This window comes from Myotis daubentonii, chromosome 21 (assembly GCF_963259705.1).
Source record: "Myotis daubentonii chromosome 21, mMyoDau2.1, whole genome shotgun sequence".
NCBI lineage: Eukaryota > Metazoa > Chordata > Mammalia > Chiroptera > Vespertilionidae > Myotis > Myotis daubentonii.
This window is the reverse complement of record NC_081860.1, coordinates 16,014,263-16,037,864: the sequence shown is the minus strand read 5'-3', so window position 1 is coordinate 16,037,864 and position 23,602 is coordinate 16,014,263. Positions and strand designations below refer to the sequence as shown.

The window sequence follows — 23,602 nt, the reverse complement described above, 5'->3', positions numbered from 1 at the left end:
CAGCAAATCCTTCTGGAGTGCCCGCGTGCCTGGCACCGTGTCAACCCTCGGGGATCAGGAGTTTGCAGTACAGAAATGGTCCCTGTCTTTGCGGCGCTGACTTCAGGCGTAGCCCAATCCAAATATTCAATGAGCAAAAGCATTCACGGTTACTTAGGTTCCTCAGCTAACGAAACAGTGCATTTAATCAAAAGGTGAAAAATTAATTTTTATTTTTTTTAGAAAGAAAGAGAGAGAGAGAGAGAGAGAGAGAGAGAGAGAGAGAGAGAGAGAGAGAGAGGAACATCAATGTGAGAGAGACACATCAATTGGTTGCCTCCAGCACGTGCCCCAACCACGGCCAGGGGTCAAACCTGCAACCCAGGAATGTGCCCTTGAGCGGGAATCAGACCCGAGACCCTTTGGTGCGTGGGCCGACACCAACCACTTAGCCACACCGGCGTTTATATCTGTTTTTTGCAAAGGTGCCCAGCAGGCGCGGAGACATGGCCATAGGTGCCCTGCTAGGAGCGCTGAGTGAATTTTTTCCTTGGCCCTCACTGGGCCTCTTTGGCCTCTACCCCCCTCCGGACACCAGGGTGCGCTGTAGCGCTTCCCAGTCCCGCCTGGACGGCGCGCTAGCCCCACATGGCTTCTCACTACCCCGCACTTCCGGTGGATACCGGAAGCGGGGGCCTGAAGTCGCGGAGCCGGGTCCCGAAGCATGGCGGGGGCGGGGCCGGGGGCGGTGCGCGCAGAGCCGGCCGGGGGTCCCTAACCCCGGCCCTCTGAGCCGGGACCCACAGGTGAGGACCTCTCCTTCCCCAGCCCGGCTTCCCAGCCCGGCAAGCCCTCCCCGAGGCCGCCCGACGGGGAGGCCCTGCGGCCCCCGCCTTCCCTCAGCCGGCCCGCCCCTGGCTTTTCTTTCCGGGGGGCGCCTCCTGGGGTGCGGGGTGTGCCCGCCCCTCGATCCTGGCAGGTGTGGAAGCCGTCACTAGCAGTTGAGGGGTGTGTGCACCCGCCCCCGGGGGGAAACTGAGACCAGCCCAGGCAGGAGGAGCGCCGAGGAGCTCAGAGCGAGCCAGTGGCGCGCTCCGGCCGGGCTGGCGTTCGCTCCGTGAACAGCCTGCGGGAGGCACGGTGGGGGCCGGCCCCAGGGCTGGGCCCCGAGAGAGCGGCGGGGGCTTAAGTGGACGCGATTGTTGCCTGCCTGGGGCGGCCAGCAGCAAGCACCGCCATGCCAGCGAACGCACAGATTCAAACCGGGACCGTCCCTTTGGGAGAGGCAGACACTGATCTAAGGGGAGGCCAGGTGTCGGTCTGTGGTCAGGGAAGGCTTCCTGAGGGTGGTGGCCCGTGAGCTGCAGGGGCCGGGGGAAATACATCCCTAGGCAGAGGGCACAGCCCCAGGCGGAGGGGCCCTGAGTTGGCAAAGGGCTTGAGGCCATGAGGCAGGTCCAGCCTTCAGGGCAGACAGGAGGCTTAAGCTGTGTCCAGTACCGTGATGGGCAGACAGAACGCACCGTCTGCATGGACTGCGCAGGCGTGCTCGCCTCTCCTATGCCCCAGACTTAAGTCAGGTGCAGGGAGAAATTTGCAGGCAGGGCAGGTGCCATGAAGGGGAGGATATTAGTATGTTACCTACGTGTAGGGTTCTCTGAACTTCTCGAGTCTCGGGCTGACATTCGCAAAGCTGTATTTCTGGGCTCTCGTCTGTTCCGTTGGTATGTTGTTGTCAGTGCCACACCTTTTGATGACCTTAGCTCTGTGATATGTTCTGAAGTCAGGAAGCGTGAGTCCTCCACCTTTGTTTTCTTTTAGAAAAAACTGTTGGCCTTTTGGGCTTCCTTGAGATGACGTGCACTTCAGGATACATTTTACCGTTTTTGCAAAAAATGCTGTTGGGATTTTGATATGGATTACACTAAGTTTGTCGATTGCATTGGGGAGTATGGACATCTTAAGAGCCCAATACTAAATAAATAAATAAATAAATAAATAAATAAAAGCTTTTAAAATAAATGTACATTGAATGTGACTTTTTAAAAAAAATAGATATTTTATTGATTTTTTACAGAGAGGAAGGGAGAGGGATAGAGAGTTAGAAACATCATTGAGAGAGAAACATCAATCAGCTGCCTCCTGCACACCCCCTACTGGGGATGTGCCCGCAACCAAGGTACATGCCCTTGACCGGAATCGAACCTGGGACCCTCCAGTCCGCAGGCCAACGCTCTATCCACTGAGCCAAACCAGTCAGGGCTGAATGTGACTCTTACATTGAAGAAATTTCATGCAGATGTAGGTTTTTTTTCCCCTTGTTGATTGTTCCCAACAGCTAAGCATGCTTTGAAGGTATTCCGGTTGAATTAGGTCCTCCTCACAAATCTGTTTCTAGACTCAGAAATGTCAGGACCACTTCCTGATGATAATCTGAGGAGGAGAAATGCTGATCCCTCTCATCTTGGGAGCTCCCGGGTGCAGGGTACAAGGAGGGAAAAATCTGTTCGACTTGTATAGGTTTTGGTAACTTCCGTTCGGTTTTCTTCTGCTTGACGTTTCCGTGTAGAGATGTGACAATGGATCATCATGTTTCCACCATCAAACCTCGCAGGATCCAGAACCAAAATGTCATCCACCGCTTGGAGCGCCGGCGCATCAGCTCAGGCAAGGCAGGCACCCACTGGCACCAGGTCCGCGTGTTCCACCAGAACGTCTTCCCCAACTTCACCGTGGTCAACGTGGAAAAGCCGCCCTGCTTCTTGCGTAAATTCTCACCCGACGGGCGCTACTTTATTGCCTTTTCCTCAGACCAGACGTCTCTCGAGATCTACGAGTACCAGGGCTGCCAGGCGGCCGAGGACCTGCTGCAGGGCTACGAGGGGGAGATCCTATCCAACGGCAATGACCAGCGGTCCGTCAACATCCGCGGGCGGCTCTTCGAGCGGTTTTTTGTCCTGCTGCACATCACCAACGTGGCGGCCAACGGGGAGCACCTGAACCGGGAGTGCAGCCTGTTCACCGACGACTGCCGCTGTGTCATCGTGGGCTCGGCCGCCTACCTCCCGGACGAGCCTCACCCCCCTTTCTACGAGGTCTACCGGAACAGCGAGTCCGTGACCCCCAACCCGCGGTCCCCTCTGGAGGACTACTCCCTCCACATCATTGACCTCCACACGGGCCGCCTGTGTGACACGCGCACCTTCAAGTGTGATAAAGTGGTCCTGTCTCACAACCAAGGGCTGTACTTGTACAAAAACATCCTGGCCATCTTGTCGGTGCAGCAGCAGACCATCCACGTCTTCCAGGTGACGCCCGAAGGCACGTTCATCGACGTGCGGACCATTGGTCGCTTCTGCTACGAGGACGACCTGCTCACCGTCTCCGCCATTTTCCCCGAGGTTCAGCGGGACAGCCAGACGGGCATGGCCAACCCCTTCAGGGACCCCTTCATCAACTCCCTGAAGCACCGGCTGCTCGTCTACTTGTGGCGCCGGGCAGAGCAGGATGGGAGCGCCATGGCCAAGCGGCGCTTCTTCCAGTATTTCGACCAACTGCGGCAGCTGCGCATGTGGAAGATGCAGCTTCTGGACGAGAACCACCTGTTTATTAAGTACACGAGCGAGGATGTGGTCACGCTGCGGGTCACAGACCCGTCACAGGTGCGCGGCGCTCTCCTGCCCGTTACCCCCCCCCCCCCGCCCCCCCAGTCTCCTTGACAGAATGTGCCGGCTTTTCTCTTTGTCTATAGCCAACCTCTCAGAAATACACGTTCTATGTGATATTAAATATGTGCTATCCCAGGGCTCAGTCCAACTTAAAACAGCTCTGTTTTTCTCTGCCCACATGTATCTCTTCAGATAAGTGGAAGTTAAAGCTCAAGCCATTGACATGTAGAGCGTCCCCTCTGTGATTATTGCCCTCTACCTTCTGCAGAGGTAATTTTTATTTTGTTTTATTTTTAAAAATATTTTTCTTGATTTCAGAGAGGAAGAAAGAGGGATAGAGAGATAGAAACATCAGTGATGAGAGAGAAGCAATGATTGGCTGCTTCTTGCACGTCCCCTATAGGGGATCGAGCCTGCAGCCCGCGCGTGTGCCCTGACCAGAATCGAACCATGACCTCTGGTTCATAGGTTGATGCTCAGCCCCTGAGCCTTGCCGGCCGGATGGCAGAGCGTGTTTAGGACCCCTGAGGCGGAAGCCCGGATGCTACGAGGTTCAGGTGCGGCCTGGGCTGCCAGTGGATAATCCTGCCTTGGTTTTATAAGACTGTCCTTGTCTGACTGCTTTAGTTCTGGCAGCGAGAATGAGCCCACCACACAGACAGGGAACCCTCGGAAAATCTACCGCTCTTTCCTGCTTAAATGGTTAATGCCAGTGTACTTCTTCACAGTCTTCTTCCAAAGGCAACTACTAGGCACGTTCATGTCACAGAGTTAGGTTTTATGACTTTACCTTGACCTGGCCCATGTGCTGAAAGGTACAGGTTGACGAGCAGTAAAAGATCAACAGGATCTCACATTTTGGATCCCCCAAGTGATTCATCAGGACTCCAGGTCCTGAGGTCTTTTTCAGTTTGAGTGAAGAGTGAGAGATGTTGGCAGGGGAGAGAGGCACTCCCATCAAATGGGAGTAAGATGTTGGTAAGAGCACGGAAACCTTTAAGATTCTTGGATTGAAACATCGTGTTGAAATTCAGGGTAATCTTAACATTTCTCTCTCTCTCTCTCTCTCTCTCTCTCTCTCTCTTTTTGTTAATCTTCTCCCAAGTATATTTTTTCTGTTGATTTTTTTAGAGAGAGTGAGAGGAAGGGAGGAGGGGGAGAGAGAAAAACATCGATGTGAGAGAGACACACCCATTAGTTGCCTCCCGCACACGCCCCACCCCAGGGCTGGAGGTTGAACCTGCCTCCCAGGTACATGCCCTTGACCGGGAATTGAACCTGCGACCCTACAGTGCACGGGCCGACACTGACCATTGTGCAGGACTGGCCAGGGCCAGGGCATTTCCCTTTAAGAACTCTCCATGTCAGTGTAGACGGAGTAAGAGACCACCGTTCTGTACCTTTGCCCCATGCTCCTGTTTCCAGATTGTCTCCTTAGATGCTAGTTTGCAAATTCTGTACAGAGGGCAAACCTGAAGTTGGTATCACTCCTCGACCTGCAGCTGATTCTGCCATTAAGAGAGACTGGGCAGGGCGCTCTCTCCGAAGGCCTGACCAGCCATCTGTGGTGAAATGTCTCCGACGTTTTTCTTCTGAGTCGTAGTTCAGGAATTCTTTAAAAAACGGGGGGTGCTGTGGTTTAGAGATCGTTTTGTTCTGGACTCCTTTTCTTCCGTGTCAGTGATGAAGGCACCCGCAGAGCATTGTGGGGGAGCGTCCAGTTCGCCTTCCTGTCCTGGGAGATTGGCGGTGAGACCCCGACTTCTGTAGCCTCCCGTCCCGTGTTCCCCAGGGTCCCGGAGGGAGGTTTAGGAGTTGGTATAATTCTACGGTCACATGATGATGGTAGATCTTGGCAAAGCCCTGATAGGACCGAAGTGTGGTCCCTTCTGCAGAAAGGACACGAGTCCATGTTTGTTCAGGTCTGAGCTATGATTACCTTTTCGTTTCGGAGGGAGTACGATGTCTGTAATGGCTGCACTTGAGAGCATCCACTTTTTCTTTGCTGACCATGACCTATTTATTTCTGGAAGCTGTAGCCAGAAACATTGCTGGGGCTCTGTGCTTTGCTTCCCAGAGGTTGTAACTTTAAACCCAATCTCTCTGCCCTAGTTGTCTTTTCCGCCTGTTTAATTTGATAGGTTCCAATAAGGTTAATGAGTAAAAAGTGCATCCAAAACAAAGCCTGGCTAATATTAGAGGCATTAGTCTCAGGTTACCCCCCAGCCTCTTTCATTTGCAGCCAAATTTAATTTCCAGGGGTTCACAAAAGTCATGTAACATAAGCTCTGGGAAGGACGAATGACTAGTCAAACAGGTGGGCCAAATGGCACCAGAAATTGTTAATGGAGATTTAAACTTAATCATCGGAGGGGGACTACTAATCTCAGTGTTCTGGAAACGTCTGGAGGCCTATTAGAAGCTTGCGGATGGATGGCCCTGTTACACTCGCTGGCAGAAACTGGGTTCCGCTGCTTCCCTGGTCGGCTGAGCAGAGCACTGGAGGTTTAAAGGAAGCAGCTCCTCACCCAGGGGTCCTGCAGAAAAGCGGTAGCTCTGCCCCCATGGCATTTGAGTGCTTGTCAGCTCCCTCCTCTGAGATTCGCTATAAATCGCAAATGTCTCTACAAATGCCTGGGCTGAAAGAACATTTAGGACAGAAGTGGAAAATCCTCTCTGAGTTTTCATTTGCTCAGCAGCAGTGCCCTGCTTGGTTTCAACTTGCCTGGGCAGCTTTAGGGTGAAACGGACTTAAGGCGGCTCTCTGCATGCTAGAAATAGTAAGAGGAAAAATGCCCCTAAATTGAACTTTCCGCTGGATGTATGTATACAAGAGAACATAATCTGTCAACAGGCAACCCCAGGCCGCAAATCACTTTCTCAGCAGGAAGGAAATTAAATCTGGCATTTTAAGAAAGCATTTTTTTTATCTGTCTCAGGGTGGGCTGGGTGCAAGTAGGGAGTAAACACTTGGAAGGAAAAATACTGAATTTGCACAGTTGGAAATGAAAGATGGAAAGCCTTTCCCTACCTAGATGCTGGCCAATTCAATCATTTCAGCAGCGCAGATACAGTGGGACATCTGGCCACACGAAGCCTTGACTAAGAAAGCCCTCCAAGGCCCCCCCACTTTTCCCAGAAACACGGGGAGCCATGCTGGAGCCGTGGTGCTGGAGCGGGGGCGGTTCATGTTTCCCTGGGGTAGCCTGACTTCCCAGCCAAGTGATGCTGGCCAGGCATGGCGTTACACTCAGCCGTCCCTTAGCGCGCTCTGTTCCCCTGCAGGCGTCTTTCTTTGTGGTGTACAATATGGTGACAACAGAGGTGATCGCGGTGTTTGAGAACACGTCCGACGAGCTCCTGGAGCTCTTTGAGAACTTCTGTGACCTCTTCCGGAACGCTACCCTGCACAGCGAAGTCCAGTTTCCCTGCTCAGCGTCCAGCAACAATTTTGCAAGGCAGATCCAACGCCGGTAAGCTGTTCCACCGCGCTTAACAGGCCTCATTTTTCTTAAATTTTCTTAATTTGTTGCTGTGACATCAGTAGTCATTTACTTCAGAAAACCATGCGACAATCTTATCCTCCATTCCATATATCTATGTCATCTCCTCTACAGAATTCTCTCCTAATGTAACATTTTGTGTATCATCTTATCATACTTTGCTGCATCAAATATAATGTATATATAAATTAAAATTATTATTTTTTTCTTGGGAACACATTGGTCTAAATGCTCAATTTTCTAGTCTTCAAAAATCTTTTGGTGGGGTAAACGAAAATGGATCCATTATCGGTTAGAAGAAATGTTTCAGAGAAAGTAAGTTATCAAGGATCATGAGTCATTTAAGAAAATCTTTGTCTTGAAAGGTATAGAGACCAAACTAAAACAAACGGAATAAAGAAATAACATTGTGGTCACTGAAATAATTCAAGCCATAAGAACAGGAACATTCCTATAACAGTGACACTTTAGAAATTTAAAATTTCTTAGATAGAGTTGAAGAACTCTCCAAGAAAGTAATGTAAAAAGATAAGAGAATAAAAATGGGAGAGAAAAGATGGAAAAGAAGTTAGAGGATTTGCCCAGGCAACCCACTATCTGGCTGATTCCAGAAGGATTAATCAAGAAAGTGAAGGGCATGTCATCATGAAACTTCGAAGCACTGGGGATAAAGAGAAAATTGTAAAAATTTTCAGAAAAAAACATCTCACATATAAAAAAATAAGTCATCGGAATGGCATTGGACAGACCAGTCACAACATTGAAAGCTGGAAGCCATGAAAATCCTGCCATCAGACTTCTCCAAAAAAATGACTCCTAATTTAGAATTCTAACAATGGAGCAAAGTCATTTTCAGACATGCTGTCTCAAATAATTACCCCCCATGCCCCTTTTCTAAGGAAGCATCTGGAAGATGCATTTTACCAATAAACAGAAAAGAATGGTGCTGTTTGACAGTGGAGAGCAGCAGAGAGAATTCCAAGGATGACGGGAAAGGGAAGTTCCAGGGTGACAGGCCAGCAGCCAGACACCGAGCACACCCACCGGGCAGTTATATGCATTTTAAACTTGTTTGTAGAGTCTTTTTTTTTTTTTTAATATAATTAACTTTTCTAAAGTAACGTTCCCCATTTCTAATTCCGTTTTCTGCTTCTTGAGAGTATTGGAAGCTAGCCAGGCTTGTGCTATGTGTGAGTTCTGACTTCGGTCAATATCCGGACTTTTATTGACAGAATGAATTGTTTTCAGACATATGTTGGTCATTTAAAAAAAAAACGTGTGTCCGCAAACACAGCCTTCATCACTGGTGCTTTCTTTCAGGTTTAAAGACACTATTGTGAACGCCAAGTATGGGGGGCACACCGAGGCCGTGCGCCGGCTGCTGGGCCAGCTCCCCATCAGCGCCCAGTCCTACAGTGGCAGCCCCTACCTCGACCTGTCGCTCTTCAGCTACGATGACAAGTGGGTGTCCGTCATGGAGCGGCCCAAGACGTGTGGCGACCACCCTATCAGGTACAGCGCCTGCCGTTATCAGCTCGTGGTCCAGGGCCGGTCCTGCCCGCTTTCTCCCTCTCTTCTTCGGCATCGTTTTATGTGATTGTGTCTTTCCTCCTCGTGGGTTGAATGGGCAGGGGGCAGTTTCTGTGATGTGGACGGTGCTCTGGTCACAGAGGCCGTGGTCTCATAATGAACAGCTTCTACTCTGCTTCTCACCGAAGCATCCACTTCAGGTACGTGTTTCCTTTCAGAGGTATCCAGGGCAGGAAACCATACTTTTCCATTTAGTAATCGAATACCACTTCATAATGATGTTTATGGCTCAGCCTTTGAAGTTTTATCCAGCTCAAGTGATTGCATCCCCCCAGTTACCTACTGGAAATGATAGCAGGGACAATATGGGGAACAGGAGGTTTTAGAGAATCTCAGCTTCCTCATTTTGGGAATTTGGGGATGTAGATTTGAAATGTACTTGTAAAAATATTTCAGTATTATTGCTGGAAGGGTGCAGCTCGCCTCTGACAGCCAGTCCCTTCCCTCATAGATGCCCGGTTCACAGACCCACCCGTCTCCACGTCGGGAGCGTGTGTTGCTCTGTGGGCTGTAAAGGGTGCTGGGGGGAGTTGTCACCATTGTCACTGGGGCTATTTCAGGGCAGCTGGTGTGTTCCTGGGGCCCAGAGATGGAGCGTGAGCCTTTTTCACGTAGAAACAGTGTAGTTAGTATTTCATAATGCAGCTTTAATGTGTATAAACTAGGTTTGTATACAATAATTCTGTACAGTTAATCATCCCAGTTGCAGTCCAGTTCCAAAGCCCAGTTGAAATTTTTTTATTATGGAAAAAATTTAAACATATAAAAAATAGAAGAGCATAATAAGCCTCCACGTACCCATCACCTCGCTCAGCAGTTATCAGCTCGTGGTCAGAGCTGTTTCGTCTTCCTGCCACCACCTACTTTCTCCCCTCGCGACTGCCACCCTGGGTGATTCTGACGTAACCCCCAGGTGTCACAACACTTTCCTCTTAAATATTTCAGTATGAATCGTTAAAAGATAGGGACTTAAAATACAACCTCATTACCATTATTTCATCTGGAGAAAGTGAGTAAAACTTTATTGACAACCCCAAATATCGAATCAGATTTCACAGTAGCCTGTTGTCTCGTGAGTATTCTTTTTACAGTTTGTTTCTTCCAAATAAGGATCTACACAAGGTGCCTACATTGCATGTGGCCACTATTTTTTTGTCTTTTTTATTCTGTACATCCTGTTTCCCTCTTATTTTCCTGGCAGCGAAGTGTTTCGGAAACCAGGTTGCTCATCTGGTAACATCCCACACATCCTAGATTTTGCTCATTGCATCCTGGGAGTAGTAGTTACCATCTTTCTCATTCCGCCATATTCCCTGTGAACGGATAGTTAGATTTAGAAGCTCAGAGCTCACTTTAAATTATAAGCCCGTTGTGTGTGGGGACTCTGGGTGAGGTGAATGTGCTCTCACACACCAAAAGCACGTAGCGGGTCTCATTTGATGTGGTCAGATGGCATGAGCTACCGTCCTCTCCTTGCTGACCTCCTCGCCTTTCCAATTGGAAAAGTTAACCTCATAGACACACCTGGAAATGCCATTTTCCTGACTGAAGGGTTTTTTCTTGTAGTTCTTATTTACTTGTAATTTAAAACGGGAACTGTGAGGATACTAAAAGCCCAGGAAGAGGTAACGCCAGGACACTTTATTGGGCATTCCGTTCTAGTCTGCCAGCATGCATGTCTACATTTCACAGTGTATTGGGGGTCAGCATGATACTTCGTAGTCGGCTTTTATCTTATAATGGGTTTCCATGTTGTTACATGGTCCTCACAGTTACATGACGCATGTAATGACGGCCTATTATTCCATCGGGTAGATGTACCGTACTTCATTTCACTGTTCCCCTGTGACTGAGCGTTTACTCTCTTTCTGCTTTTTGCCCGGTAGAGCTACTGCTGTAGCAGCCATCTCTATTCATGTCACTATTTACTTCATTTAAATTCTGAGGTCATAAATTCTTGGAAATGGAATTATTGAGTCAAAGGATAGGAATACATTTATGTCTATTATATATTTGCTTCCCAAAGGGGGAAATAGAGTTATTTAATTCAGGCTCTTCATTTTCTAGACCTTCCCTCAATTAACCCTCAACCCCGCTGATCATCTGTAGTTCTCACTACCACAGGGCACTTACTTTGCATTATGGGTGTTTAAGAGCTGGGATGGAGGGAGTATCTTGAGTCTTACCATATTAGATAAAAAATTAAAAACTACTTAGTATTTTGTTTTTGTGTGTGAAAAGAAGAGTCTCCAATAGAGTCTATTCTCCGCAAATTTAATAAAAGAATTTATTCTTAAAAATGAAAAATTCAAATATGAGTGTAGATCTGCATTGTCCTCTGTGGTAGCCACTAGCCACACGTGCCTATTGAGCACTTAAAACGTGGCCAGTCCAAGGGGAGGTTTGCTCAAGTGTCAAATGCATATCAAATTTCAAAGGTTTAGTCCAAAAAAGAATGTATAATATCTCATTAATATATTTTATATTGACGGTAGATTGAAATGATATTTTGGATGTCAATATTGGATTAAATAAAATATATTATTAAACTTAATTTCACCTTAAACATTTTTTAATGTGGCTACCTGAAATTTCAAATTGCATACTAGTACATGGCTCACCTTTCATTTCTAGCCCTCGCCTGGACAGTTTTGGGGTAGATAGCTTTGGGAAAGGGGAGGCTGTAATTAGGGCTGTAGCTAAGGGCTGTCTTGGGAAAGAGAAGTGACCCATTGGCTTAGGACGCATAGTAAGATTCGTAATCTCCCTGCCCCTAAGATGAGCGGCCAGATGCGGGTGATTTTGCAGTTGTGATGAGCTGGGGCTGGTGTAAGGGGATTTCCCTGCTGTGCACATTTCATGGTGGTGGTGAGTATCTACACCGTCCTCTCTCTCTCTCTCTCTCTCTCGTTCTGTTTAGGTTCTATGCTCGGGACTCTGGTCTGCTCAAGTTTGAGATCCAGGCAGGCTTACTGGGCCGCCCCATCAACCACACAGTGCGACGCCTTGTTGCCTTTACGTTTCACCCCTTTGAGCCCTTTGCGATTTCTGTGCAGAGGACTAATGCTGAGTATGTCGTCAACTTCCACATGCGGCACTGCTGCACGTAGGGGCCTCCTCACAGCCAGCCTCTCTGGTCTTCCAAGACGTTTCCCTTCCTTCTCACGGACTAAAGCACACGCTCCAGACGGGCCCGTGGACCTCAGATGGGGAGGGCTGAGGGGGGAGTGCGGGCGGCTCAGCCTGACGGAAGTCTTTATTGTGTAAAAAAAACTACTGATTGTTTTAGAGCCCTCTTGCTTTTTCCCTGTGGGAATGTCCAGCACTAATTAGGTTCAGTTATTTCTGTTTAATTTGCATTTTATTGCTATGCGGATGAGAGCATTACCCCCTTCGGGCCCCTTCCTTGGCATTATGTCTGCATCCTGTAGCAGGTAACTCATGTTTACTCACGAGAACTGTGTACACCCTTTCTACTTAGCCAACAAGCAGGGCTGCCTTTATAAGAAAACAGAATAAAGCCTTGGTATTTTCTTACTGAAATATATCCTGTTTGATGACTGCCTTATGTTCTGATCTCAGCAAATGCTTTTCAAATACCCGGGTTCCAGGAAGGACTGTGAAAGGCGCCAGAGGCCGCGGATCCAGCAGCTGTTCTTGGGAGAAGGAAGTGTGTGTGCCAGCATGGAAGATAGCCATCTGCCAGGATTGTTTCCCTCCCTGGGGTTTTCTCCGGGGAACTGCTACAGCTGCAGGGGCCGGGCGTAATTGTATGTTCTCGCGTGGAAGCATGCGCCCATCTGGGCCGTCTGGCCGTGCAGGTGGGAGAGTGGGCAGCTCTGTGGCCACGGCAGAGACAGACGCTGTTGAGCACGTACTGCAGTCGGGGCAGTGGGAGCTGGCAAGCGCCAGTTGTCCCTCGAGGGATCAGACTGGTTGTTCCTGGACGGCTGAGCCATCACAGCTGCCCTGCAAACACCTGCCGGCACCAGCCTGTCACATTCTCAGCTGTCTCCTCCAGAGGGCTTGTCAGGCTGTTAGGTTTCATCTTCATAACGTGCCCATTGTTCGTGTAGCGAACTTGCCGGGTGACATCTGAGTGCGATGGTAGCTTTGGAAGGAGCCATGGCTGCAGACAGCTGGCCCTGTACCCTTCCGCAGCCACAGCGACTTCCCTGGGGACCTAGGAATGGGAGATGAAATGCTAAGCCCCATCAAAACATTTTGGCAGATTTCATCATTGTCATTTAGTTAGTACTCAACACAGGATCTGACCACCTGTGTTCACCTGCGAGGGGTCAGGTAGGTGCTGTGGCAAGATGTTGAGGAGAGAAAAAGGCAGATGAAGGGAATTACGATGCAAAGCAGTGAAAGCCCAGTACTGTCCGTAGGAACAGTGGAGGGATGAGGACGAGGCGAGGAGGAAAGCTGTGCTGGTGCGGGGTGCCGGCCCTGGGTGAACGGGAGTGCAGCGTGTGAGCCAGGGCGAAGGACATTGTAAGGAGTTCCAGCATGTTCAAGGGCATGGAAGCCTGCAGAGGGCTGACAAGATTGTGGAGTGGCAAGCGCTGGGAATGCGGCTGCAGCACGGGCTGGGTGGGGGCAGGGGAATGGGACTGAAGCCTGAGGAGAGGCCTTGTGCACGGGCTTGGGTTTTACGCAGTGGAGGGCTGGGTAGGATTTTCACAGAGGCAACTCGCCAGTCTAGGAAGACGGCTTGCGGGGAAGAGAGTCTAGAGCAGTGGTTCTCAACCTGTGGGTCGCGACCCCTTTGGGGGTCAAACGACCCTTTCACAGGGGTCGCCTAAGACCATCGGAAAACACATAATTACATATTGTTTTTGTGATTCATCACTATGCTTTAATTATGTTCAGTTTGTAACAATGAAAATATATCCTGCATATCAGATATTTACATGACGATTCATAACAGTAGCAAAATTACAGTGATGAAGTAGCAACGAAAATAATTTTATGGTTGGGGGTCACCACAACCTGAGGAACTTTATTAAAGGGTCGTGGCGTCAGGAAGGTGGAGAACCACTGCTCTGAACCAGTTATGATCGTCCTGTACTCTTTGCTAGTGACGAGAATTAGAGCCAGGCCAAAGCCAGCCGGCACGAGGGGTTAGGTTAGCAATCACGTGACTTAATTCAGGTCAGTGCTACCACGCGGTAAAGGTTCCTGGGACTTTTGGGGCAACATTTCTCTGAGCACACAGCCCCCCATTTCCACTATCCCGCACCCTACGATCATACTCAGGAAGGCTCAGGGTGAAGCTGACCCTCTTGATGGCAGAATGAAGGGAAGAACCCGGACCACCGATGGCGAGGGTGACGAGCTCACGACCTGGGAGCCCGGCTGCCATCTGGACTTCCAGGTCTGTGAGCAGTACGTTTCCTGCCGGTGAAGGCGTGAATCGGGCTTTGCTCCCGGCAGTGAAAGCAATCAGTAGGTGCAGAGAGAAAGGCAGGGCCCCAGGGGAGAATCTCGGTCCTGAGTCCCTGCTGCTCGGCACCAGTTCAGTTCCAGTTGTCAGGAGACCCTGTGCTTGGTTCCTGTCCTGGGGTTCCTGTAAGATGCCTGCCTCTCCCACGGCCCTGCAGCCACACCGGAGCTGGCCTGGAGGTTTCTTGTAGCTAAAAGGACTTAACCTGAAATGGGAGATAAAGCGCTCAGCCTGTTGAGTACTTGACCCACGTTAAGTTCTCAACTCCTACGTGTTTGCTTATATTAGCGTCGTTTCTAAAGGATTCAGGGCTGCTCTCAGTCAGTCTGGCGTCTTCTCTCCGCAAATGTCCAGTGGATCTCAAGGATCTTTGGAGAAAAAGGTCTTTGAAACAAAAATGTGTTGTTTTTTTTAAAATTTTTTTATTGATTTCAGAGAGGAAGGGAGAAGGAGAGAGATAGAAACATCAATGATGAGAGAGAATCATGGATCGGCTGCCCCCTGCACGCCCCCCACTGGGGATTGAGCCCGCAACCCGGGCATGTACCCTTGATTGGAATCGAACCCGGGACCCTTCAGTCCGTAGGCCAGTGCTCTATCCGCTGAACCACACCAGTTAGGGCTGGAACCAAAATGTTTAAGAAAAGCAGTAAGTTTGGGGGGCCTATATCTTCCAGATGCAAACTCTTCCCTGAACCTCTCTCCGCTCATCCCTACTCTTCCGGGAGCTGACTTGCCAGTGATCCGTGCAAAGCTACTCGGGACCTTTGAGAAGAGAAAGGCTCCCTTTAAATTTAGCCCAAGCCCTTCCATTCAGAGTCCTCGCAGAAAAGCACGGCCTAAATCAGTGAAAACCCTAAATTAGATAATTTTTAAAAGAACGGCGGCTTCATTATTTTCAAGTACACAGCGTCACTCCATCTCAGCCACGAGTGTGCCTTTGTAGAAGCGCTTTGGGACGTTCCTTAATGAGTGGATGATAATTATTGCTAATCAGCATAACGGTGCTCTGCAATGCGTGCTCTGAAAGCAGCGGAGCACATTAAGCGATTTGAATGTTCCAGGGGGCAATTTTGTTTACAACATTAATCTGCTCGGTGGTTACCCTTTATAGCTATAACTCTCTGTTGTTTTTAAAAAAACAAAACTCTGCCCTGACCGGTGTGGCTCAGTGGATAGAGCGTCAACCTGCAGACTGAAAGGTCCCGGGTTCGATTCCGGTCAAGAGCACGTACCTTGGTTGCGGGCACATCCCCAGTAGGGGGTGTGCAGGAGGCAGCTGATCGATGTTTCTCTCTCATCGATGTTTCTAACTCTCTATCCCTCTCCCTTCCTCACTGTAAAAAATCAATAAAATATATTTAAAAAAACAACCCCCCCCCCCCCCCCCACACACACACACAAAACTCTGAAGCCTCCATCACGCAGCATTTGATTCTGAGGCAGACACGATGCAGGCGGCAGAGCAGGCCGCGGGTTCCTCGCCCAGCGTGTCCTGGTGGAATTATGGGAACGCCTCAGGCTCGCAGTGAGCCTGGTGCACCCCTGCGCTCTCTCACCTGCCAGCCGTGTCCTAGGCACTTCACTGAGACTCAGTGTCTCCTCCTAAAACAGGGACAGCTTCTACTTTGCCGGGTTGATGTGGGCATTGAGTGAGTATTAATGGAAGCTCTTTATACAGCGAGGACTCCAGACAGCGAGGAAGGCGAGCTGCCTTCTCCTTCTCTCTAGATCTCTTGGCCTCTTTAGTGTCACAGAGGGCGTGCGTGACCCTCGTAGCAGCTCTCCATCCCCTGATGACCCAGCACCATAAGCGTGGTGCCCCTCCAGGCGCAGCCCCTGCTCACCCACCCGAGACTGGCGGCCTCGGAGGTGGTGCTGTTCTGCCACCCACACACCCAGGCGTGAGAAGACCCGAGCAGCCCTGACCCTTTCATAGCCAGGTGCATTGGCTGGCATGGTCTTGGTCTGCTGAGAGCTTGTCGTCCTTGACTGTGAACGTTTATTAAGAGCTCACGACGGCCCGGAAGCTGTGCTGTGCACCTCACAGGGGAAGGTGCGTCAGGTCATCAATTCTGAGATGCATTTTTATTTTATTTATTTATTTAATTGATTTCAGAGAGGGAGAGAGAGAGAAACATCAACGATGAGCATGCAGTCGTGTTCAGTATATTCTCGTTGTTATGCAAGCAATCTCTGCAACGTTTTCATCCTGCAAAACTGAAACTGCACCCAGGAAACAACAGTTCCCCATTGGCCTCCCCGCCCAGCCCCTGGTAACCACCATTCTGCCTTCTGTTTCCGTGCATTGGACTGCGTTGGGTACCTCACACAAGTGGAGTCACACAACATTTGTCTTCTTTGTCTAGTTTATTCCACTGAGCATACGGCCCTCAGGGGTCCTCCGTGTTGGAGCATGTGTCAGAATTCCCTTCCTTTTAAGGCAGAATCACATTTCATTGCGTGTACGACCGCATTTTGTTTACCCATCCATGCATCAAAGGACATCTGCGCTGCGTCCACTCCTTGACCATTGTGACGAGTGTTTCTATAAACACGAGTGTGCAAATATTTCTTAGAGATCCTCTCAGTGCTTTTGGAAATGCACCCAGAAGTGGGCCTTAATGAGCTTTAAGAAGTGGTTACCCAGTGCACTCACCCGCAGCCGTAGAGTGGGTACAGGCAGACACTGCGGGCCCGTTGAGTTGACTAGTCTGAGGCCACGGTTTTGACTTTACCAGCCTCCCGGGGGCTTAGCAATTGCAGCCCGGCCCCCTGAGTCTTGCCTGGCTCAGGCAGGAGGGGCCTGAGCAGGCGTGTGAACCCGCTGCGCCCTGCCTGCTCCTGCCTGCATTAATTCGGCACATTTCTATCGCTCCCCGAAGGAAGAGACGCTTCGGCAACATTTAATTAGCGGCCAGGAACATGCTTTCCCAGGGACACGACTTATTTCTCAGCCAGCTGTTGCCAGTTGCTTCCTAGCAACATGCAGCACTCACATCTGATTGCTTCTCCAGGCGAGGGGGGTGCCTGGCCCACCTGCTGTCACAGCTGGGGGGGGGGTGGTGTGTGTGGGGGACCCCGGTCTAGGGCTGATTTTCCAGAGGAAGTGAGGGATCTGAACCTGTTACTCCTGCAAAGCCAGACACGGTGCTGAAGCCTCTAGAACAGCGGTTCTCAGCCTGTGGGTCGCGACCCCGTTGGGGGTCGAACGGCCCTTTCACAGGGGTCGCCTAAGACCATCGGAAAACACATGTAATTACATACTGTTTTTGTGATGAATCACTCTGCTTTACTTATGTTCAATTTGTCACAATGAAAATACATCCTGCCTATCAGATATTTACATGACGATTCATCACAGCAGCAACATGACAGTGATGAAGTAGCCACGAAAATCATTTTATGGTTGGGGGTCACAGGAGGAACTGTATGAAAGGGTCGCGGCATGAGGAAAGTTGAGAACCACTGCTCTAGAGCCTTGAACGCCCTTGCCCACCCCTCTCCTTCAAGTTCATGATTAGAGCAGGCAGAAGGAATGCCACCAGCTGCAGCACAGACTGCAGCCTGGCCAGGAAAGTGCGCTGGGGTGGGGTGCAGCTAGGGAAGAGCCTCGCCCCGCAGGAGGCAGAGCCTGCCCCTCAGGACGAGGGTGTGGGGGCCCTGGGCCACTCTGGCGTGGGCCAGGGGAGAGGAAAGCCTTATTTCAAGAGGCCCGCCAGCTGCTTTAGCTTCCAGGGGCCTGGAAAGAGGGAGAGGGAAGGGCAGTGTCAGCGGTGGCCCTGCCCTGGCCCTGCCAGGCCTCAGGGCATCTGAGCGAGGGCTGCTCAGGGACCAGACTTCAGAGCCCCCGCTTCCAGAAGCTTCTGCAGAGGCTGCGGCTGGAGCCTTTGGGAGGAGGGGCTGCTCAGGGACCTGCTGCGTTCAGCATACGCGGTGGTTTTAGTTTGAAGATCTGTAGGACAGCCTGCTGCTTCATGTTGCCGTCCGGAGGCCACAGCCCCTCGTGGGGCCCCTTTGGACTGAGCATCTGAGCCTCCGGCTTGCGCACCGATCACCCGTCCAGCGGTCTGTCTCAGGTGTGGCCCCTGCGCCCTCTCCATCCGCAGTGGTGAGTGAGGGGCGCCTGGTATTTGCTCATTCGTTCGGTCCACAGGCATCTCCTGAGGTGCTTCTGAGCGTCAGAGGCTGAGCTTCGGAAAGGTGTGTCTTTGCAAGTCCCCAGTTAGGGACCAGAAGGGCAGCGGACATGGAGGCAGGCTGGGAGGCACTCTCCCAGCCAGGGGCCCAGGGACCTGCCCGACGGGGCCCAGGAAGGCTTCTGGCAGATTCTCTCTCATCGTTGATGTTTCTCTCTCTCTTCCCCTCCGTGTGTGTGTGCGCATACACACACACACACACAGGCTGCATGTCACAGACACACATAGGCTGCACGTCACACACAGACAACACACATACACAGGCTGCATATCACACACACACACAGGCTGCATGTCACAGACACACACAGGCTGCACGTCACACACAGACAACACACATACACAGGCTGCATATCACACACATACACACAGGCTGCACGTCTCACACACACACACACACACTCACACACGTCTGGCCCCTGACTGACACATGGGTAGAAAGTGCTGGTCAGTTGGCCCGGCATCTGTTCTCTCAGGGCCACACGGCTTCGCCCTGGGTCTGGGCAGGTGCAAGTGAGTGTTTGAAGGGTTAACCTGGCATTTTCAAGCCCGTCTCCCATCTCAGTCTCCCGTGGTGAGAAGGGACTCGCTTTTCCCATTTCTAGCCAGGCCGTGGGGAAGGCAGACCCCGCTCCGCTCCGGGCTCCCCTTCCAGCTGCTGCTTATCGATGAGGTGAAAATGGGAAGCCGCCACCTCTCAGGTCCCCGCTGTGCGGGCAGAGGCCGCCTGCCTCAGCCTGAGACACCTACCTTCTAGGTGTGCGCCAGGCCACAGCGAGCCCGTGCGGGGGAGGCCGTGTCCTGCCCACGCCGTCTCTCGGAAACACAGCGTGTGGCTGTGCTCGGGCCACTTGGTGCGGCCGGGGCCCGGGACCGAGGGCGTCTCACACGGCAGCACCACCACAGTGAGGCCACCCAGTCAGAGGCTCCCCACAGTGTCAGGGTCACGCCTTTGTCCACCTAAACAGTGACAGTGGCTCACCCCCAGCTTCTCCTTTTCATCCCCCTCAGTGACACTGTCATTTGTTTAGTCTCCCAGCATTCGAACCTCTTTCTGGGTTTGTGGTTTCTACATTTTGTGAGGGGTTTTTTTTGTTTGTTTTTTTAATATATTTTTATCGATTTCAGAGAGGAAACGAGAGGGAGATAGAAACATCAATGATGAGAATCATGGATTGGCTGCCTCCCACACACCCCCTCCTGGGGATGGAGCCCTCAACCTGGGCATGTGCCCTGACTGGGAATCGAACCGTGACCTCTTGGTTCAACCACTGAGCCACACCGGCCAGGCTCCATTAGATTCTTAGATCCGTTTGTAGTTTTCAGGACATTTTCTGAAGAGCGTTATAAAACTGCTTCTTGGTCTCAGAGTGCAAACAGATAGAGGTGAAGGCCCTGTTTGAGTTACGGAAGGTCTGCTGCCTGGGTACCTCCGGAGGGTCCGAGGGCCTGCAGGGTGGCGAGAAAGCTTGTGTTGTTTGGGCCCATGAGCCAGACCCTGTAACGTGCTCCGTGCCTGTGACCTAGCTGAACCCTCCCCTGCTCTGCCGTGCCTAGATCAGCGATTCCCCTGGCGTGCCACAGCATGGCTGAAACATGCAACACGTGCCTGTAATCAGGGACACAGCTCTTTTCCCTTAGATTGTGAAATAAAAAGTGACCGTGGCCAATGCAACAATAGGCATCCAGTGAGTGAATTGAAATCAGACCCCTTTTTTTTGTCAGATCAGCAAAAAACATATTTTTGATTGCTGCAGAATTTTAGTAATAACTTTATGTGTGCCATGAGAAGAAAAAGGTTGGAAGTCACCAGCCCGTGTTGTCTCCATCTTCTACACGATACATGAGAAGGAACTCAGGCACGGAGACTCACCTGCCAGGGGTCACAAAACCGGTGCCAGAATTCAAGTCGGACTTCAGAGCCTGTCACTCAGCCTGGTGAGGGCCCGGGGAAGGACCGGGACAGAGCAGGACAGATGGCCTATCTGGGACTCAGTGCGAGCAGTGGCCAGGTAGGCGGGAGGGAAAATCCCCATGTGAGCCTCACCAGCGGGAACGAGGGAGATGGTCCGTGGGATAAGGGCCGTCTCAGAGACAGCGCAGCTCTGGCCAGGGAGGGTGGCGGCAGATGGGCAGCCGCGGGCCCAGCCTGACCAGCTGTTGTTTGCAGAGGAGGGTGGGTGCCGGGTGACAGCTGGATTAGGTGTACTTAGCAACCTCAGTGGCCATTGGGTGGAGACACAGAGTGGGCCCTTCTGACGGCCCCCTAGCGCCTCCAGGCCCTGGGAGCTTGGCGCTTGTTAATCTCCGTCCCCATGGCAGCGGGCGGTGACGGGGCCATCCCAGGCTCTGGAATCTCCCACCTCCCACGGCCCAGGAGCTCCATCCAGATGCTGCGAGAACCTCCGCCTTCTGGACAGGAAGGTGTGAGACGAGGGCGCTGGGCACCGCGCCTGCAGCGGGGTGTTCTCCTGGCGCTTCCCTCTCAGGGCTTCTGTACCCTTGGATCTGGGGCTCTGGGTTTCATCTCATTCTGTTTCCTGCCATGGACGCTTCCTGAGATGGAGGTTTGGGGGATAAGGAGGGCGATCTGACAGTTGATCCGAGGCAGTGACAGGAGAAAAACACAGTCGGATGCCGTTAGTGCTCCAGTGCAGCGTGTTTCCTGAACTTGCCCCTCACCGAGGGGCGCCCAGAGCCGCCCGTGCCCTGCGGAGAGGGGGGCGCAGGAGGCCGCGGCCTGCCCTCTGCTCGTGTGTCTTGGGAGCCGTGAGCCCGCGTGGCGACCAGTTAGTTCCCTGCCTCTGTCTGAGCCCTGATGATAGGGGGTGTGAGGGCTCTAAATCGCCGCCCAGTCCTTTCTCATCAGACGGAAAATGGTGAGAAATGCGCTCTCGTTAGCGCCCCAATTATCCCAGCCCCAGCCGGGACAAAACGTCTTCTGCCTGCTCCCGGGGCGTGCGGTCCAGATCCCGCGTGTCCTTTCCCGGACGTAGTTTGTGCTCAGCTCCACAGCCTCACGGCTGGTGTGGGGTCCTTGCGACGGCTGAGGGCCCGGATGCCAAGCCCGGGAAGGGGCCCGTCTGCCCCCAGGGGCAGGGCACACCCAGCCAGGGCGCCTGTGACGTCCCTTCTGGGAGACGTCCCCTGGCAGCCTCGGTGCTACTTGGCGCTCTTCAACCGAAAAGCAGTTTCAGCCCAAAACAAAAACAACAAAATAAGAGAGCAGTTTCGCCTCCTAACCCTCTCTTGGACCAGCCCTGCCCCCAGTCCCGCCGCTGCTGTTGTCCGCCTGCCCCTCAGCCCTCGTCTCCTCATCTCGAAGGGACTGTTCATGTCTCTGCAGCTTCTGGCGGCTGCGGGCGGCCCTGGGCTTGTGGCTCCATCACTTCGTCTCTGCCCACGCGCTCACACGGCCGTCCCCTGCCAGTGGGTCAGACCGGCTGCCTCCATTCATAAGGATGAGTGTGACCTCCTTTAGGGTCCCCCCCGGTGATCAGGATAATCCCCCATTTTCAGGACCTGACCTTCGTCACATCTGCAGAGACCCCGTCTGCACGGATGGCGGCGTGTCCAGGCTCCAGGTTCGGGCCTGACATCTGCGGGGCCATTGTCCTGCCCGTACAGCCGCCTCGCTTCACGTGGTGCCGTTGGCACGTCACTGCACCGTCTGTGCCGCTTCTGCACCCGCCCTTTGTCCATGCCACCCCCTCGCTGGGAACGTCCCCCAGGGCCCTGCGCCTCACAGTTGCTTCAACACTTACTCTTATTTTGAGCTCAGGTGTCACCTCCTCTGGGAGGTGCTCCTTGATACTTCTCACCACCTTCCCTCTCTTTTTCTTACACACACACACACACACACACACACACACATGCCCTTGTTCTGTGTTAGCACTGGTGATATTCCAATGGAATTTAAAAAAAACTTCTCTCCCCATTCGCCTCGAAGATGCTCAGGGCAGTTACCAGGTTTTAGACATGTTTTATTTGAGTGTCAATAGATTTTTGAGGAAGGAGGAAGGCGAGAAAGACTCCCGAGGAATGATTCTTGAGTCATTTGGCTTTTTAACTTGATTTTTGGCTGCAAATTTTAACCATCTGGTTTACTCTACAGTTGGCTGGCCATTCCATGTAGGAGCATGGGTGATTGGCTCCTACATAACATTTTCTGGTTAAAATCACAGGGAAAATGAGCTTTTCATAGCAGTAATAATAACAATAGCAGCAGGATGGGTGTGCATCCGCATTCACGCCGTCCCCACAGGGTGCCCGAGGGAGTAGTGTGAGAGGCACCCTGGATGAGCACCAGCTGCATACAGCAGAGAACACAGTTATCTTAACGAATGACTAACGCCCGTGGAGGTGGGAGTAGTTAGTTGAAGTTCAGGTTGATGCAGAGCTGGGATACCAACCCAGGCCGTGTCTCCACCGCACCCCTCACCCCCCAAGCAGACTGGAAGGAATGGGCGGCCGGGGAGCCTGGCAAGGGCACAGAGGAGAGCTAATTGCATTTCCAGGCCACCCACTCAGACCTCTGTCCCACCCCCGAGGCTCCCCCCTGCTGCAGTCCCTAGTACTCGAGGACCTGGACCAGGGGTGGGCAAACTTTTTGACTCGAGGGCCACAATGGGTTCTTAAACTGGACCGGAGGGCCGGAACAAAAGCATGGATGGAGTGTTTGTGTGAACTAATATAAATTCAAAGTAAACATCATTACATAAAAGGGTACGGTCTTTTTTTTTTTTAGTTTTATTCATTTCAAACGGGCCGGATCCGGCCTGCGGGCCGTAGTTTGCCCACGGCTGACCTGGACTGTCCTCCCAGCCGTGAATGAGCTGTAAACCCCTCATTCCTGAGTGCCAGAGCCCCATCCCACCCAACCTCCTCTTTGTCCTGAGGGGAGATTGAGTCCAGTTTGGGGAGGGGAGTGTGGCCCGCGTGCCGGGTCTGTGCAGCTGGGACTAGACAGCAGGTGTCCTGCCGGCCAGGCCCGGGCCACCACGCTGACCCTCCGCTGACATTTCCTTCGGTTCAGGGGGATTACCCAAATCCCAGGTGGCTAAGCTGCCTCAGGGCTCTATGGAAACAGCCCCGCCCCGCGCTGTCTGCCCCTCCCTCCAGCCGCAGTCAGGACACCGAGGCTGGCTCTCCTTGGCGAGACTAGCTGTGCTGACCCGCAGGGCATGTGCGCCATTTAATTTTAACCTGGGTGGG

The 23,602-nt window shown here is 51.9% G+C and overlaps 1 protein-coding gene across 5 annotated transcripts; it reads left to right on the top strand.

The window, feature by feature from the left end:
• The first annotated feature begins 657 nt into the window (after positions 1–657).
• DET1 (DET1 partner of COP1 E3 ubiquitin ligase) lies at positions 658–22,234 on the top strand. Of its 5 annotated transcripts, none has more exons than XM_059678107.1 (5): positions 658–785; positions 2,549–3,641; positions 6,933–7,120; positions 8,471–8,662; positions 21,908–22,234. In XM_059678107.1, exons 2-5 carry the CDS (start codon positions 2,559–2,561, stop codon positions 21,912–21,914), a joined length of 1,470 nt encoding a protein of 489 aa, XP_059534090.1. In that variant the 5' UTR covers positions 658–785; positions 2,549–2,558; the 3' UTR covers positions 21,915–22,234. The 5 variants fall into 5 exon arrangements, with proteins under 5 accessions (XP_059534090.1, XP_059534086.1, XP_059534089.1 ...); XM_059678103.1 differs by lacking the exon at positions 21,908–22,234 and adding an exon at positions 12,323–13,353; XM_059678106.1 differs by lacking the exon at positions 21,908–22,234 and adding an exon at positions 12,352–12,635.
• Positions 22,235–23,602: the final 1,368 nt, after the last annotated feature.

Excerpts from the sequence above, each read along its gene's own strand:
- DET1 (XM_059678104.1), top strand. The coding sequence starts at position 2,559 with ATGGATCATCATGTTTCCACCATCAAACCTCGCAGGATCCAGAACCAA. Across the intron at positions 3,642-6,932 it reads GGGTCACAGACCCGTCACAG|GCGTCTTTCTTTGTGGTGTA; the intron begins GTGCGCGGCGCT and ends GTTCCCCTGCAG. Across the intron at positions 8,663-12,322 it reads TGTGGCGACCACCCTATCAG|CAAATGCTTTTCAAATACCC; the intron begins GTACAGCGCCTG and ends TTCTGATCTCAG.